Source organism: Lissotriton vulgaris, chromosome 1_1 (genome assembly GCF_964263255.1).
Source record: "Lissotriton vulgaris chromosome 1_1, aLisVul1.2, whole genome shotgun sequence".
NCBI lineage: Eukaryota > Metazoa > Chordata > Amphibia > Caudata > Salamandridae > Lissotriton > Lissotriton vulgaris.
Genome location: NC_141685.1, coordinates 462,563,766 through 462,579,355, shown reverse-complemented (window position 1 = coordinate 462,579,355; position 15,590 = coordinate 462,563,766). Strand labels below are relative to the sequence as shown.

General features: G+C 43.8%; 1 protein-coding gene across 2 annotated transcripts in view; it reads right to left on the bottom strand.

Annotated features, from left to right (window-relative positions):
* The window catches only part of PDE4B (phosphodiesterase 4B), an 804,711-nt gene that overhangs the window by 412,484 nt on the left and 376,637 nt on the right, over positions 1 to 15,590 (bottom strand). The window contains exon 1 of one of the 2 annotated variants that reach the window (XM_086953754.1): positions 7,945 to 8,468. The exons of the other annotated variant lie outside the window; for it this stretch is intronic. Coding sequence (XP_086809880.1) covers positions 7,945 to 7,994 — 50 coding nt within the window. The 5' untranslated portion in view covers positions 7,995 to 8,468. Of the gene's footprint in view, positions 1 to 7,944; positions 8,469 to 15,590 lie in introns of those variants that run through there. 2 annotated transcript variants of the gene reach the window in all.

The following is a 15,590-nucleotide window of genomic DNA, read 5'->3' as shown; positions in this document are numbered from 1 at the left end:
GGTCAGTGTACACTGGGGAGGGGAGGGGAGGGGGGCCCTCTACTGATCGAACAGCCAGGTCTTGAGAAGTCTCCTGAAGGTCAGCAGGTCTTGGGTCTGTTGTAGGTTCAGTGGGAGGGTGTTCCAGGTCTTGGCAGCAAGGTGGGAGAAGGATCTCCCGCCAGTGGTTGTTCTTCGAATCCGCTGGACGGTGGCGAGTGTGAGGTCGGCGGAGTGGTGCTGGCGGTTAGGGATGTAGAAGGAAAGTCGTCTGTTGAGGTAGGCTGGGCCGGTCTCGTGGAAGGCCTTGTGTGCGTGGATGAGGAGCTTGAAGGATATCCTCTTGTTGACGGGCAGCCAGTGCAGGTTTCGCAGGTGGGGGGTGTTGTGGCTGTGGAGTGGAACATCGAGGATCAGTCGTGCCGAGGCATTTTGGATGCGTTGCAGTCGTTTGATGAGCTTGGTCGGGGCTCCTGCGTAGAGGGCGTTTCCGTAGTCGAGTCTGCTGCTGACGAGGGCCTAGGTGACTGTTCTTCTTGTATCTGTCGGGATCCACCTGTAGATCTTGGAGAGCATGCGGAGGGTGTTGAAGTAGGAGGAGTAGACAGCGTTGACTTGCTTGGTCATGGAGGGCGTTGAGTCGAGGATCATTCCAACAAGTTACTGTTCCAACAAAAATGTACCATTCATCTCCATGCTAAATAATGCTCTCTCTCTCTCTGTAAACACACACGCACATATATATATATATATTTATAAATATATATATATATATATATATATATATATATATTTAAATGGTATTGACTACAGTGTGAGAAGGGACTGAGGGCTGCTCAAAAAGAAAAGTAAATTAGAGTTTAGCGTTTTTGCTTGTGGCAGATCTTGTATCCCAGAGTTCCCTGATCCAGTCAAATATATAAGAAAAGTGAGATCTGAAAAGAATAGTAGACATGGGAGACAATTCTTCAACAATGAAGTCTCCGAGTCCTGTCTTTAGCCTAGTGGCCAATGGACAGCAGCAGATATTGGATGGTTAAACCTATGAATATGAGGGGCAATGAGGATATTGTGGTCCTTTGACCCTAACCAAAGAAAGGGTTCCCCAGTGACACACTCCTGGCAATTTCGCAGGTAGATTCATTGCATGGAGAAGATAAACTTGTGCATGTGAGATATTCTTAGGTGTACTTGGTGTACATCTGAAGTACCCCAGTAGAAAATAATGTTTACTTATCAGGCGGCGGTGGGGGTAGGCCCTGTAGTTAAACTATCTTCAAGGGTCCCTACCCACAGCAAACCTGCTCGCTGCTCTGCTTGGGGCACTTAGGGAACTCTTTTTTCTGTTACTGCCCTGAAGAATGCCCAGGACCTGTTTAGGTCAATAGAGTAAGTCAGAAACATGTCAGAATTTTTAGGTTAGGGTCATAGGACCACAATATCCTTTTTGGCACTCATCCATAGTTTTAACCATTCCCAGTAACCCCACGAATAAAGGGATACCTTGGGGTAAATGAAGAATTCTTATATTTAATGGTATATAACCCCAAAATAAAAACCTCTCCTAAGAGCTCCTTGGGACATGGTTGAGCCCAACCTGACCTTTAGGAGTCGAGGTGAACCCGATGATGAAGCATGCCTCTACTAGAGTGGGCGGGGGTTATATAAAAAGGGTTTTTCCTTTCCCCACCTTTAAGTGAGGTGGAGTATAGGCATATCCTTATTTCCTTACTACAGTGTTCCTACAAGGGAGGATTCCATTTAGGAGTCCACATCCATGTTGGTTTTCTTATTCAATAATGGTATATTCAATTGATTCCCCTCGTCTCCTAATTTAAAATTTGAGAATTGCATTTGTAGTAGTCTGACAGTCCTTGCACCTCACACTACAAGATCTTTAACTCATATTGTGCCCATGCAAGGATTATTTTTTGTCAATAACTATTCGTAGGCAAATCTAAACATTGCGTAGTGGCACCTTATTTCAATATACATTATGGGGCCCAATCTGTCCTATATCCAGTAGATTGGGATGCTACACTCTCATGGAAGAACTTTGTTTCCAAACATCCCACTTTGTGATGCAAAGAGCAGTGATTGGCAGTAAGTGGACTCATGTTCTTATGTCCTGTTCTAAGGCCATTGCTGCACTGTCTTCATGCTGCCCTCACCACTGGCGCCACTGCGGCCTGGCAATTTATACCAGAAATGTGCCACACACCCAATGAGATCTGGCCATCCTACTCTCAGTAGCGGCTGGTGTCAGGGAAAAGTAATGGGGTAGGGGAGCGCGTTGGATGACAATAACAGCAAAAAAAAGAACTTATCTGTCGCCAGCCGCATTTACGCATGTTCTGTTTCTCTGGCTCCCCTGCAGCAGAGGCTCCCAGACTCCCCTATAGCCAATCCAGATGCTACTCTCATGCTGCTGGCAGCATGAGAGGAACACCGGGATTGGCCTGAGCAGCTTGGATTTGTGGCCCTAGAGGGACTGGAGCCTTTGCCTGCTGTCTCCAACCTGCAACGCAGCTCGGGTTGGAGACATATCAGTGCGCATGTCGGTTTGGCCATCCTAAGACGGCCGACAAACCCACATGCACACTTGCAGCAGTGCCACCACTCCTCCTCCATGCCTCAAAATGCGGCGCTCTGAAGAAAAATAAAATGATAATAAACCTGTTTTATTATTAGTTTCTTTTTCATGTTTTACATCTGCTGGCGATGGGATGACGCTCCTCCACCATAACTGAGGAGCCACCGCTGCTTACCCCCAAGGCACCCCAGACCATCACTTGGGGCCCTGTCTCGAACCAAAGGAGTGCTGCAGCTTCCATGGGATGTCTGTCAGCGGGAGGTGGGCTGAGAGTGGCACCATGCCTCGCAGTGACCGCGGCTAAACTCTTGAACGTTCACCTGTCTTTGTGAAGGCCCAAGTCCCCTGACTGTCTGCTCACATATGCATATTACAATTTCACACACCCCTAAAACTTACAAGCGCTATAAGAATAATCTAGTAGGCGCTATTTAACAATGTATATACTCGCCTTTTTCCCACATCATTGCCTCAAAGGTACGTATTGTTAGAACCCAATATAATCGAATGAAAAAATTGCAAACAATGAAATCGTTAAAACCTAGGTAAAACAAAAAAGTCTTCTGCTAGAGCTGTCACCCGAAGAGCCCTGGAGTCATCCACCAGCGCCCTGTCCAGAAACAAAGGAGAATTGATTTTTTGAAGATTATATGTAAAAATGAAATTTTTAATATAGTGTTACAGGCAAGTGCAGTAATATTAAAGAAAAAATATATATACTTTAAACCAGGAGGCTCAGTATTTAGAGGTGGTGCCTAGAACAATGTTTCATAATTATCCTTCCACCACAAAGCAGGAATGACAGCTCTGGATCAAACTCCCATAGCAACATCTATTCATCGAACTAAAGCTCTCACCTTGGAGCTTAGCGGTGTGACGCAAGATTTAAATCCATGGGTACAGTTTCATATATACATCCCCGTTTCCGTAAACATTTCCGTGAGGCTGCGATATGAACCTGGTGTATTGCTGCAGAGTGAAAGGGTGCATTCACGAGCACTAGCTGTAATTGGGACATTCTTCAACTTGTAGGGCAGCTTTAAGATCAAAGTCAACAAACTCGTCTTTTGTGGCATTCTCTGCACAGGGTGTAACAGCAGATGGACGCAATCAGGAACAACTCACAGGCCCGGCTCACAAACAGAAACAAAATCTGCTGTTTGTGCCTACATTTGGCATAGATTTACAAATTATTTGGAACTGTCAAAGATATCCAGGAGTACTCCTGGGAACCTGCCATGGTCTCTGAAGAGTACTCACATGTGCAAGTACAGAGCATGACATGGTGTATATTTGCACATGTGCAAAAGATGAGCAAAAGTGAATCTGAACATGCTATTTTTTCCCAGAAGAAAATACATATCCCTAAGGGGAAGCACCTTTCACTCAGAGTTCCTATCACATTTCCACTCTGTATGGGGGGAGGGGTACTCCTGCCTTGATAGAGGTAAATGTTTGAATGTATTAATTACATTGTATTGTAGCATTAGGATAGCACTTACTATCCCCATGTGGGGTGCTGAAGCGCTTACCCACACCGACTGCAAGCTCCAACCTGTGGGGTGTGTGCTTGGCAGGGCATTATTTTTGTTTTGAGCCTGTATGAGAAGTGTTTTCATGTCACGGGTGATAACCGCCGTGGTGAGGTTATTGTGCTATGGGACGCACCATCCGGCGATGAGATGGGCGAGGACATGTGAGAGATAGACATGCAAATTATAACGATCATAAGGACGAACAAGCTTCGCCACAGAAGCAGTGGGATGTTGTGTGCTTGGAAACAAAAAGGGGGGGAGGGTAATCAGTGAAGGACCAGTAATCCATATAGTAAAATGAGCCAGGCAGAGATACTGTCAAATTAGTGAAAAAATAAAAAAAGATAACAATGGGAAATGGTGACATAAGCCGCAGCCATGTACAATGTGATTTTATTCATATATTTTGTATTCGTTTTTTAAAGGCAGAGACACTACAGTTGAACTACGTGAACTCATGGTTGAGCGGGAGGGATGTGGAAAAGCAGCCATTGCTGGAAACCAGAGCAGAAACTTACAAACTTTAATCAGACTTGTGTCTGTTGTCATGTCACCAATAACCCTTCACATTAAAATTTAAATTCAGATGTTTGTTTTTATATTTGTTTGTGAATTAAATAAAATATTTAATCTTTTATGTATTTGTTTGATGAAAGCTTGTTTTTTTATATTTTCAAGAGTTAACTCCATTACCAGCTGCTCTTGAAGCTCTGTGTACAGGTTGTAAGAGTTCCCTGAGGGTACCGACATCCGATCTTGCCGTTCATCTTTTGCTCCCTCTGGACACTGTTTGTGGTCCAAATACATATGGCATTAAGCACCAGGAGATGAGAGTTAGGAAGTTACAGCTCTGAGATGCTCTAATTGAAAGCTGCTCTGGCACATAAACTAGGTGTCTTCTATGCTGCACAAACTGGAAAGGCTTACTGTTATGGATGGCTTCCATAGAAAGCTTTCATTAGGAACACTGGTTCTCATTGGGAGGGTGCTATTGTTTTGGGCATGAGACAGTCCGACAAAGAGTTGGCAGTCCCCACAGCCCAATTACGATACGACCGCCATGCTTTTTACTATTGCAGCTTGTGCAGTGGCCCAGGAAAAGGACGCCTCCACCAGATACAATAGAAAAAAGCATTTGAAAACATCCATGCACCGTGCGCCACGCACAATTTAGTGCCTGGCACACACTGTATGGATGTTTGGGGGGCACCACATAGGCCCCCCATATCATGTAGCAGTTGGCCATGGGGACTGCGGCCATGCTGGTGGTCTCCAAGGTCCCTTTCTGACAGCCATTTCATGGCGGTGGAACCACCATGAAAAGGGTGTTGGAAACTGACATCCTAATCCCTACGTGTGCCTCCGCAGGCACCGCCTACATTGTAGGGATTAGGCTCCAACCACCGCCCCTGCAGGCTCCTTGAGCCTGTCGGAGGAAGCAGCTTTCCCCCCTACCCAAATTGTGCCGACTGCTGGTATTGTAATCCGGTGGTCGGACCGACACCTTGGATGCTGGGATTCAAGCACACTGACAGCCTGTAGGTGGCTGTCCGTCCAGCATCATAATCAGGCCCATTGACTTTTCGAACCCTGGTTTTTCACTGCTCTGAAACAAGCTGTATTTTTTAGGGCTCTGATGTTATAGTAGAGAAGCACCGGCCCACGAAGACTGTGCTCTGATGGTGATATGCCACCTCGCCCTATTCTTAAAACACCATAGGAAGCGTGGGGAATATAGGTGGTGCTCCTGTGAAGCCAATTAATATCTCCCTGTCAATCACAGGCCTCTGCCAACCCATACTGACTGGAAACTGCAGGCGATGCTGATGAGAGGCTCACAGTGCTGCTGTTACAGGGGCTCTTAGCTTGTGAACAGACAACACACCTTGAAAGTGGAAAGGGGAGGTAAATGCATAGAGGGTTTTGTGTGAGAGTGGGAGTACATTGTACAAGTACAGGATTGCGCAATACACAATATAGCATTGTGTATTTCTATAAAAAAGCAATTCACTATTTTTTAAACTATATGTAATGCTTTTTCATAGTATTGGTACTGGGTGGTGGTGGGAAGCTACTGCTGGTGGTGGGGGGTAGAAAGGTGCCAGGAATTTTTATTTTTGTATATAATTAAGTAGGTAGGGTGTGGTAATGAGGGTGGAGGAGGGGCTGACAGGATTTGAGGTATTTTCTTTTTGTAGCTGAGGGTTGAGGAGTACTGAAAGCATTGGTGATGGAGCTGACATGACACTAGTTTTTTTTCAACATTTTGACAGGAGGGGAGTTTGGCAGGGCGCCAGGACACAAGGTATATAGTGATTTTAAAATACAACGAGGGGAAGAAGGCCGTAGGCAGTTGAACCTGTTATGCATAGCTCAACCATGACTCACCTAATCCTACTTTGCTCTGATCCATGGGATAGGCTGAAAAAAGGAAGGGGATTTTAGGGGACCACACAAAACACAACCACACAACCACACAAAACATACAATTGTACATATTTTGAGTGAATAATGTCGAGTTTTTACCACGGGGTTTCAAGTTACAGCATGGACAGCTTGAGCTTCCCTGCTTCACTCTTGGTGCTCAGCCGATGTCTCCTGGAACCCTTTGATGGAACGCAACGACAAAACTAACATCCACCCCTCCATAATGCTATATACAACACTAGCATTGTGTCACATGGTCTACTTGTGGATCAACACAACATTTGAATGATAACATAACTCATATGCTGAAACATAATGGCCAATCACATGATGCACGGAATGCATACCATTAGATAGTGAATGTTCAAGACTTTCTTTGCATTCACTGCAGAATCTGAGCAGACAAAGAGTTCCGGCAAGAGAGTTGATTTTAGGCACTCTATGCACTTTCTGATGAATAAGAAGGCCACGTAGAAGTTGGAACCACACTCTGTTTCTCGCACGCGACCTTTCAAGTGAAGAAGAGGAGGTCTGAGGCTCAGTGGGAAAGATCTGTATGAGTAAGTCCTCAACATTATCTTCACCACACTGAAAAGGAAAGATCACCATTTCATGCACAACGCAGATGTAACCTTATGTAATTTTTCTGCAGGCAGTCACTGCTATAATTGCTCTTCTAGTTAACATGGGTGTGAGTACACCTCTTCACATGAATCATATACACTTATTATCACAGTAGCATAAAGCATGAAAGACACAGACCTTTATCACACCTTTAGCAGAACAGTGTTTGAATATTTGACTGATGCATTAGTCTAATGCAGTGGTCCTTAACCTTTTGACTTCTGTGGGCCCCTATTTAATTATGACTGGAACCCATGGACCCCCACCGACTCATTATTGGAATTCAAGGGCCCCCACTGAGTTATTACTGGAAGCGGGGGACCCTGGCATAAACATTCTTGATTATATGAAACTCAAAACAATACACAACATATAAAAAAACAAGCTTTCATCAAACAAATACATAAAACATTAAATATTTTATTTAATTCAGAAACAAATATAAAAACAAACATCTGAATTTAAATTTCAATGTGTAGGGTTATTGGTGACATGACAACAGACACAAGTCCGATCCGCGTGCTGGCTGAATAAGCCACACCAGAATACCTATTGAGCGCTATAGAACTGTAATGGACTTATATGACACGTAAAGACATTCTAGGCTTCCAGTTGGATGAAAATCATAGCACGTTGTCATGATTTATTGATGTTCCAACCAAAGGCTGTTTGTGAGATAAGGAGAGATAAAAATGGACTTTACAGCTGCATCTATATTTATCTTCATCTAAATCTGTACACATGCACCACGCAGACGCCCTACAAGACACACACCACCAATCTTACCAGATCCACGAGTGGCGCCGTATGGTCGGGTGGTCAGCTATGTTCAGCATTCTCCAGGCGTGTCCTCCGCTCCCACACCTCACAGGTATATGCCGAACCTTTTTGTCACTTGTTGAAACTTGCACTTTTACGAGCAGCTGCTTTCACAAGGCCTTTCATCGTCTCTGACAACCTGTCATCTCTCATTCCATAATCGATGTCACAGAAGTAAGTTACAAACTATTTATTTTCACCGACATCCAGAACTCTGCGGCAGATTTCAAATTCGATCTCCAGCTTCCCCTTTCTCAGGTGGCACAGGTAAGAAAGAACATATTCCTGGGAAAACCGTGGTTTCCTATTTTCCCTTTCAGAGTCGCAACAATTACGATGAAGTACGAGGGAGATTTGCAAATTCGCAAAGCGTTCCCTTACAAAGGGATATTTGTTGGTTTCTCGGCAGACGGAACTTTCCCAAAGCCTGGTGTATTGTTCAGGCTGCCCGAATGAGATGCCACTTCGGCGTCTCGCGCCGGCGTGAGTCTACCTCACCTCCTGTTTGACGGGTTTTACACGGTTCAGCCTCCCGCGTGACGGGCGGCCGCCGTACACCTAGCGCCCAGGATCGAATTTCTTGAGTGACACATGGTGCACCGCAATGAAGACAACTTCCAGGGGAGGGTCATTCTGTTTTTTTGTTCTCCTCACCACGGAAAAAATATCAATATTCAAACGCATGCACTATTTAAAGCGTATTAAATAATACAAAAGAAAATGTAAATATTTCATACAAATTCATACAAACGTTAAGACAAGAAACGCACACACAGCACTAGAAGAAATGAACACCACCGCCCGGATTACAGAAACTTTGCACTGGTGCAAAAAAATGAAAAACTATGAGCCCATTCGCACCGTGTTTGCTGCTTGTGGAATACGAAATTGAGCAAACAGTATTTGTGCAAGGCAAACAGGACACACATTGAATTCACATTAGTACTGCTGTGGTTACAAGCTATGAAGTGGGAAAATACATTTACCCACTTTTACAGTGCAATGTGATATGTTTGATAAAATGTTTGTGGCATATTTATTGGATAAATAGCAAAAGCAATGAGAATGAAGTTTTCCTAATTTTCTTTAAAATGTTCATGGACTTGGGTTTCTTTGTTAAACCCAGTAGATGTAAAATGCTTTATAAGCAAATATGCGTAGGATAGTTGGCTAGCAATGTTTCCACAATCCACTTCCAAGTTTTATGTTTTGCGAACTGTGACATAATTTGTATTCGACTAGCTAGCTGATAAAACAGGGCGAAATAGTGTTGGTATGCATTGGCACCAGGGCAAAGTTTCTGTAATATGTCCCAAGGTCGACCATCCATGAACAAGTGGCAGTCAGTATTACGCAGTGTGTACTAAACTGCCTCCAGGCTCCAACGAAGGAAAGAAGCCCCCCCTAGGCAAACCTAGAGTAAACCATTTTTTAATTTTGCCCAGAAATCAGATCCAGCACAATTGTCCGCACAGCTTGAATGTCTGATGTGTGCGAGTTGGCATAATGGAAACACAAATTAAGTGCACCTTGCCAAACATGAAGACACACTATGGAAATGAAGTTAGAATTGTTTTCTTCTTAAATTCATGGCTGCTTGTATTAATAAAAATTACATTGACTAATAGAGCGCACAATGGTCGCCATCATTTGATATTAAGAAATTGGGCAATATAAGTCCCTGGTACTTAATAAATGACACTCTGCCAGCGTTTGGTGCCATGACAAAAAACTGCAGAGTAGGTCCCTCAGAGAGGATGGGCTCTCTCACGCACCACAGAGACTGCAGGAGTATATGTTACTACACTGGAGAACAGTCACATCAATAATGCCAATTTGCTGAGTATACTTCTATGATCCAGATAGTGCTGAGGGTGTCAATCAGAGGTAGCATGGGGTAACAGATTTTTTTGGTACCCTTGTCACAAGGTCCCGAAGCCTGAGGCAGGAGCAGAAAGTCAACATGGTTTTAAGAAGCATGTTTCCTTTCTGTTGCCTTTATTCCTTGCACTTCTCCTGACTACTCAGCAACAAAGAGAGTGATGTTTAGGGCCTAGAGGTGAAACAATGGAGTGATCAGCATGATGTTCAAGGGGCCAATGTCATTAAAAAAAAAAAGGTATGGGGCCACCTTATTAATGGACCATATCTAAGCACCAAATGGACCACTTGACCCTCAGGGTAGCAAAGCAGAGAAGACCAAGGTTTACTCAATGAGGTGAAGAACACAATACCAATGAAATCGATCTCCCATCAGAAAAAATACACATCTAAATACTAAACATAAAATAACTGTAAGAAATTGGGTTATACTTTTGTTCATAATTGCACATGGGGGTCATTAACCCAGCTGGGCATGCGGCAAATGACCAGCTGATCGCAACTGGCCCGCCCCTAACAGGGCGATCTGGATGGAGGCCGGGGCCACTTGGGTTCACCACTGGGCTATCCTGCCAAGTGATGGCTTAATCAGACCCCCTCTTCGGCAACTCTTACTAGCAGCTACTTGTGTTTCTGAAAGCTGCCGGGAGGAGGGAGAAAGGCCCTCACCCCGGTCCTCAATGCCTCCCCTGCTTCCTGGTGCAAGGTGGTTTCTTCCACAGTGCGGGCGGAATGCGTGCAGCGCATCTCCAGGTTGTTGGAGCTCGTCCTTGTGGAAGACCGGCGTCTTTCCGGCGGGGCTGCGGCTTCTGAATGGGCTCATTCAAGCCACCAGCAAAGGCGACGCTGCTGCGCGTTCCAACTCCGTTGGTTCCTCTCGCAAGGATAGACTTGATAGGGAGTCCAGGAAACCAACTGTAGCCACTTTTCTGTCTTTTAAGAACAATAATCATCAGTTGGTTAGCTATCTTGCTAAATTTATGGGCGGTTGGGAGCGGGTGCTCCTTTTTCGACTAAGGGCGGGAACAGTGATATTTTTATTATGTTTTCCTCTTGGCTTTTATGCTAACCTTGATTCTATGCCATGTCCGTGTGACGGCCAGACCGGGCAAACCACACTACGTTTTTTAATCTTTTGTAAGTTCTATATACAGTACACCGAATAGTTTTTAAAACCTTTTTTTCAAAAATATTCCCATGTTCATTTTGAAGCAGCTTACAGGACTATCCTCAATTTGGAAGATTATAAATTAGTATTTCGTGTGGGCGCTTTCCAGAAAATTGCTGTTCATGCCCGGCACACGATGTGCACCATATGAATGAATTTTATTGTATTGTTTTTATACATGGTTTGATGATTAATATGAATTTGTGCATTTTTATGTGCTGTAGTGCAAACTGTTCTTTTATGGATATGTTTTCATCTGAATAAAGTTATTGAATTGAATTGAAATTGGGTTATTAGTTGAAGCAAGTGAAACCCTCCTCAAGCAGGAACCACAATCCTTGACTGGGTGAAGTCACAAGCAAACTCTAAATTAACCTGTGCCCAAACCTCTGGTAGCTTGACAGAGTGAAGTCAGGCTTAATTCAGAGGCAATGTGTAAAGTATTTGTCCAACACTACGAATAGAAGCAAAGTGAAAACATACCTGAAAAATCTTCCCAATTTGTCAATCAAAGTCTAGGCAGTGCAACCGGACAGAGCCAAATGAGGACTTGAGCCCAGCCTACGAAATCACGTACATGGAATAAAATGTAGGAATAAGGAAAAAAAAGGAGAAAACTCATCCCCCCTCCCCAGGTACCCCCTCCCTCCCCCAGTCCAGTGCCCCGTGTCCCCCACTAGCCCCACTTCTCTCTTCCCAAACTATGCCAAGCCCTCAGCGACTAATTGATAGTCTGTCTTCTGTGGCTCCGTGTGGCGCAGTAGTCTAAGATATCTGGGACATGTGATTTCTCGAAATTCGGTAGCCAAGAGCGACAAAAATGGGTGCCAAAGGTCATCATATTTAGATCCCTCTCTCACCAAAGTGAGCGACAATTTCTCCATCCCGAGCACATGCCACAAGCAGTGAAGCCAACCTACAAAGGAGGATGTGTTAGGAGTGCGCCAATGTGTGAGTACATTTTGTACCGCTGAACCTAGGGCGTCAGCCATAGAGTAATTTTAAATAAGTAAAACAACACCAAACAACAAAAAATAGAGCTAAAGATATGCAGTTTTAAAGATTTCAGTAAAAATAATGCTAAAAATCACAAAGCACCGATTATGGATATCAGGTCCTTCTAGACTGGTCAAAGCCACAAGTTCAAGCTAACCGCAATGGAGTGCGGGCGGCTACAGGGATCGACTTAGGCCTGTTGAGTAAGAATATCTTAATTCCTGGAAGTGGAGAGCTGTGGAGTTCCACGTTGAGGACGCGTTGAGCAGCCGAAGTGATACGTTGGTACTGATGAGCATTGAGGCTGCGGTGCCATGTCCTGAGTGATAGTTGAATATCACGTCAGCGAGGGCTTGCAATGCAAAGTCTAGTGCCGGGGATGTGCTACGCAGTCAAGACAAAGTGTCAGTTCCAAGGAACTAGGCTGCGATACGAGTTCCTACCTCATCGTCGAGGTTCCTACCGATGAGAGTCTTGTGATATGAGGGCCTGTGTCAGGGATGCGTCATGCAGCAGAGGTTCAAATAGTGCTGTGAGGTTGCGATGAGAAGTCCTTGCATCGGGAAAGTCTACGCAGCAGGGGAGATGCGTCAGTTCCGCCAGGTTCACAGATGGGCAGAGCACTTCAGACACACTGGGGTGGCACCACTTGGCAGAGTAGGACTCACAGTTGCAGATTCCAGGTGCTGGTTACAAGATACTAGCCTTTTGAGTCACTAAAGTGATCCAGGGTACAGGTCCATTCCTTCTCACCCAGGCAAGAGGTTAGCCAGCAGCACGTAAGCATAGGTGGCGCAGTCCTTTAGGGCAGCAGTCCAGCAAAATGGCAGTCCTTCCTGGTGTAGTCTTTCATGGGTCCAGAAGTGTACTGAGGAGTTGGTGTCTGAGGTCCAATACTTGTACCTGGTGCCTCCTTTGAAGTGGAAGATGCTTCTAGAGGTTTCCCTTTGAAGTACAGAGGTTTCCTGCCTTCCCTGCCCTGGCTCATTTCTAAGTACACAGGATATGCAATCCTTTGTGTGAAGGCAGGACACAGCTTATCCAGGTGTAAGTAGGGCTGTGCCTGATGGCGGGAATTATCGCACCAGCCAGAAAGGATACTGCGTTGGACGTGAACGCACCGAATCTCAGATAGACCCTCAATAAGGGGATTAATGGATAAAGTCTTAACAGGTATTACAGAGTCTTCAAAGAGTATCGAAATTGGAGCCCTGGTGATGTCCAATGTAGATAAAATGCGTTGGCTGGATTGTTCATTGTAATGGCATCTAGATGCAATAATTGGAAGATTTTGAAATAAAACACAAATTGTTTTTTTATTAAAGACTGCAGGTGGACTTTTCTTGAATGATATAAACATTGAAGCAATTTGCTTGTGAACATTATGAATAAGTGCTCCTTTCTGTATAGGTGGTTTTAGATTATTGAGGGTCCAGTGGCGGTGGGACCATTGAGAGTAGAGCGCAGTGGAGCCAATTTGACTGTCAGACAGTATTGAACACCAGTGTGCACGCTTCAATGCCCTCACTGCTGGTTGAGTGGAAGGAAGTATCTCTATTGTGTGTGGTTGTCAAAGAGGACATGTAAAACTTAAAATGAAATGTCCTACTTTTTAAATACATTGCACCCTGACCTGTGGGCTGTTTTGGTCCTATCCTAGGGGCGGCGTATATGAAATAAATGGGTAGGTTTGAGACTGGCAATAGGTTTATTTTGCCAGCTCAAAATGGCAGTTTAAAGCTGCACACATAAGCTGCAAATTCAGGCCTGAGACATGTTTAAAAGGGCTACTTGAGTGAGAGGCATAACACATGCTGCAAGCCCGCAAGTAACATTTAACTTATAGGCCCTGGGTTTAGGTAGTACCACTTTACAAGGGTCCTATAAGGAAATAAAATATGCCAATTTGGGACAAGTCAATCTCACCATGTTTTAAGAAGTGCGCATAGACACTTTAGCACTGGTTAGCAGTGGTGAAGTGCACAGAGTTCAAAGGTTAACAACAACAAGATCAGAAAAATACGGTGGAGTAAGGAAAAACCATTGGGGGAAGAGCACGCTGTGGGTGACAGGTTTAATAATTACAAATGTAAACAATAACAACCACACTTCTCCAGCCCCTTCTAAACTGGAAATCTGTGTAAGAATGTCTCTCAGTGTAAGACAACGTAAAGCCCCTTTCTTTGGAGTTTGTCCAGGTGCAAATAATTTAAAATCCCTTTCCTTTGAAAGCATTTCTTAATGCAATATGAAGGGCCCCCATGCAAATCCCCTTACTACTGTATTTATCACAGATGCACATGATGTAAAACCCATTCCTACTTTATTTGACATGGGGTATGTGAAAGAATGGTGTGGAACAAGAATATCATTGTCAGACTATCATCTGAGACAAATATTTTCTCCTGAACATTCTCTTCACAAATATCATCCTAATGGGACAGTATTTTGATAAGGAATATTTAGCACACAAAATTAATGTCAGGTGATATTTCTGTATACAGTATTCTGATTTACAACGAAAAGAACGCAACTTTTGACCAGTCCCTCTCTCATTTCTGTTTTTGAAGCTCTTTATAGTGACACAATGTGTTTTGACTCACAACAAAAGTTTACTTTTGTAAGACAAAAATAGTTAAAAGGCGTGGCATATTTGCAAACACAGCAACAGCATACACTTGCCTATACTGCATATCTCCAATCACAAGTGTATTTTGTAATGTGGAGTATTTTTTAGATACCACACAGTACTACAAACGCAGAATGTGGATCTCCTGAAATGAATAGTAAATAATAATCACCCTACTCTTATTTGATCATCAGAGACCACATAGAGCCATAAGAAGCAGCAGGATGGATGAGTGTAAATGGGGACTAACCATGCAATCAACCCATCTCCCGTTGGTGACATGTCTTTCTAGGACACCTAAAATAGATGTTACTACATTTACAAGAGACAGCAATCATATGCTTCACAACACACTTACAATGATACTAGCCTTCTGCAGACTAACTTATTTGTAAAGTTCAAAACTGTTTGAAAAAGACAGCAATGAACACTTTTCTGTACAAGTGCACAACTTAAAACAATTCTGAAACATTCACAATGTTAATGCAAGACCATGTATTCACTGAACTTTGACTATTCACTTAATCTACGTAGCCTGTGATTTGTATTGAGCATATTATGTAGTACATGTACATCAATTATTCACTGCAACATAGAAACTGTTGCTCCAGGCACATCCATTCGTGTTATTGAAAATTCCACGAATATCTATCATAACCACCCTTAAAAACTCTTTTTCCACAAAAATCTTGGGTAAATGTACCACTAGATTTGCTGAAGGGGGTTGGGCCTGCACACCACACTGGCATATTGCAAATAGACAGGGGTGGTCTGGCCAATAGGGCAATCTGGCATTGTCCCACTGGCCGGTTTGATGGGTCAGTGTGTGGGCATTTATTTGAACTTTTATGGTCCTGTTTTATGGTCTGATGGGCCCGATTTTATTGTTGAATTTCTTAATATTAAAATAAACATTGCCTCCAGCAAGCTCAATTCCAT